We start from the raw sequence: 1,123 nt of genomic DNA, 5'->3' as shown, positions 1-1,123 counted from the left end.
GCGCACGAGCGCATGTACGTGGTCGGCTGCTACATCAACGGGGCGCTGGTGGCGAGCGCGCGCGGCCTGTCGATCACCGACGCCCAGATGGGCGCCGCGCTGCGCGCGCTCGAGAGCCTGCACCTCGCCCCGGAGGAGCCGGAGGAGCCGGAGGAGGGCGAGGTGTGAAGGGGGCACACATGACGCACACGAACACACTCATCCTTTTTTATCGCGCATGGCTTTCCCCCATGAGACGTGTCCGCATCTGACACGTGTATATGTGTTTGGTGAGGCAGCAAAATTGTAATTTGTATCCTCCCTAAAAGCGGAACCAAGGTGGTGGGACAAGAAGTTAGGCTGAGCGCATTGCCATTGGGTGCTGGCCTTCTGGCACCAGCGGGAGCACCGAGCGCGCACCGCCGCGCTCTCCCTCCCCCCACCTCGCCGCCTGCCAAATCGCCGCGGCCGTCTGCGCCTGCTTCCGGGTATGACTCCGAGCTCGAATTTTCCGACGCTGAGGCGCGGGATAGGGTGGCAGGGGTTGTGCACGACGCAGTGCAGCAGGCTGTGATGCAATATGGCTAGGGAGGGGTGTACCCTGTACCTTCCGTGAAACGATTTTCGAGGTGTGAATACACCCCCTAGACGCGACGCCCCCCGAACCAACGGGCCAGACCCTTCCAGAGGGTGCCCCAGGGACGCCCAAAACCGCCCACAGCAGCCCCACAACCCTTAAACAGTACTCGGCACAACCACTCAAAGTTGGCCTCCCCCGGAGGTGTTTCACATTAGGGGCACCCTCCGGCAGGCCGCCCTGAGCCCCCTAGGCGGGCCGCCGCTGCTCTAGCGCGCAGCGACCCGATGGGCAAGGGGGCCCTACCCACCACAGACACCCTCACGCCCTCTCCCCCGGCCCGCCGCGGCACCGAGGGCGATGCTGCGCGAGGGATCGCTTCTGCGGAGCCGCAACGGCCGGCGGCGGCGCCGCCAGCGCGGCCCGCGCGGCCGGTGGCGCCGGTAGCGCGAGCAACGGCATCGGCGATGGCGCGGCGGTCGGCGAAGGCGCGTTGGGCAGCGCGAGAAAACTTTTTCTCTCCGTCCTTCTCTTTCCTTTTCCCTGTCTTTTTTTCTCCTTTTCTTT

The 1,123-nt window shown here is 65.4% G+C and overlaps 1 protein-coding gene across 1 annotated transcript in view; it reads left to right on the top strand.

Moving 5' to 3' along the window:
• Positions 1-12: 12 nt before the first annotated feature.
• Positions 13-1,123, top strand: part of EMIHUDRAFT_121827 (hypothetical protein) — a gene marked incomplete at both ends in the record, with an annotated part of 2,041 nt that continues 930 nt past the window's right edge. Inside the window, one exon of the mRNA XM_005793320.1 lies at positions 13-162. Within this exon, the coding sequence (XP_005793377.1) occupies positions 13-162 (150 nt within the window). The remainder of the gene's footprint in view (positions 163-1,123) is intronic.

Source organism: Emiliania huxleyi (genome assembly GCF_000372725.1).
Source record: "Emiliania huxleyi CCMP1516 unplaced genomic scaffold EMIHUscaffold_1016, whole genome shotgun sequence".
Lineage (NCBI taxonomy): Eukaryota > Haptophyta > Isochrysidales > Noelaerhabdaceae > Emiliania > Emiliania huxleyi.
This window is presented reverse-complemented; position numbering and strand designations above follow the sequence as displayed.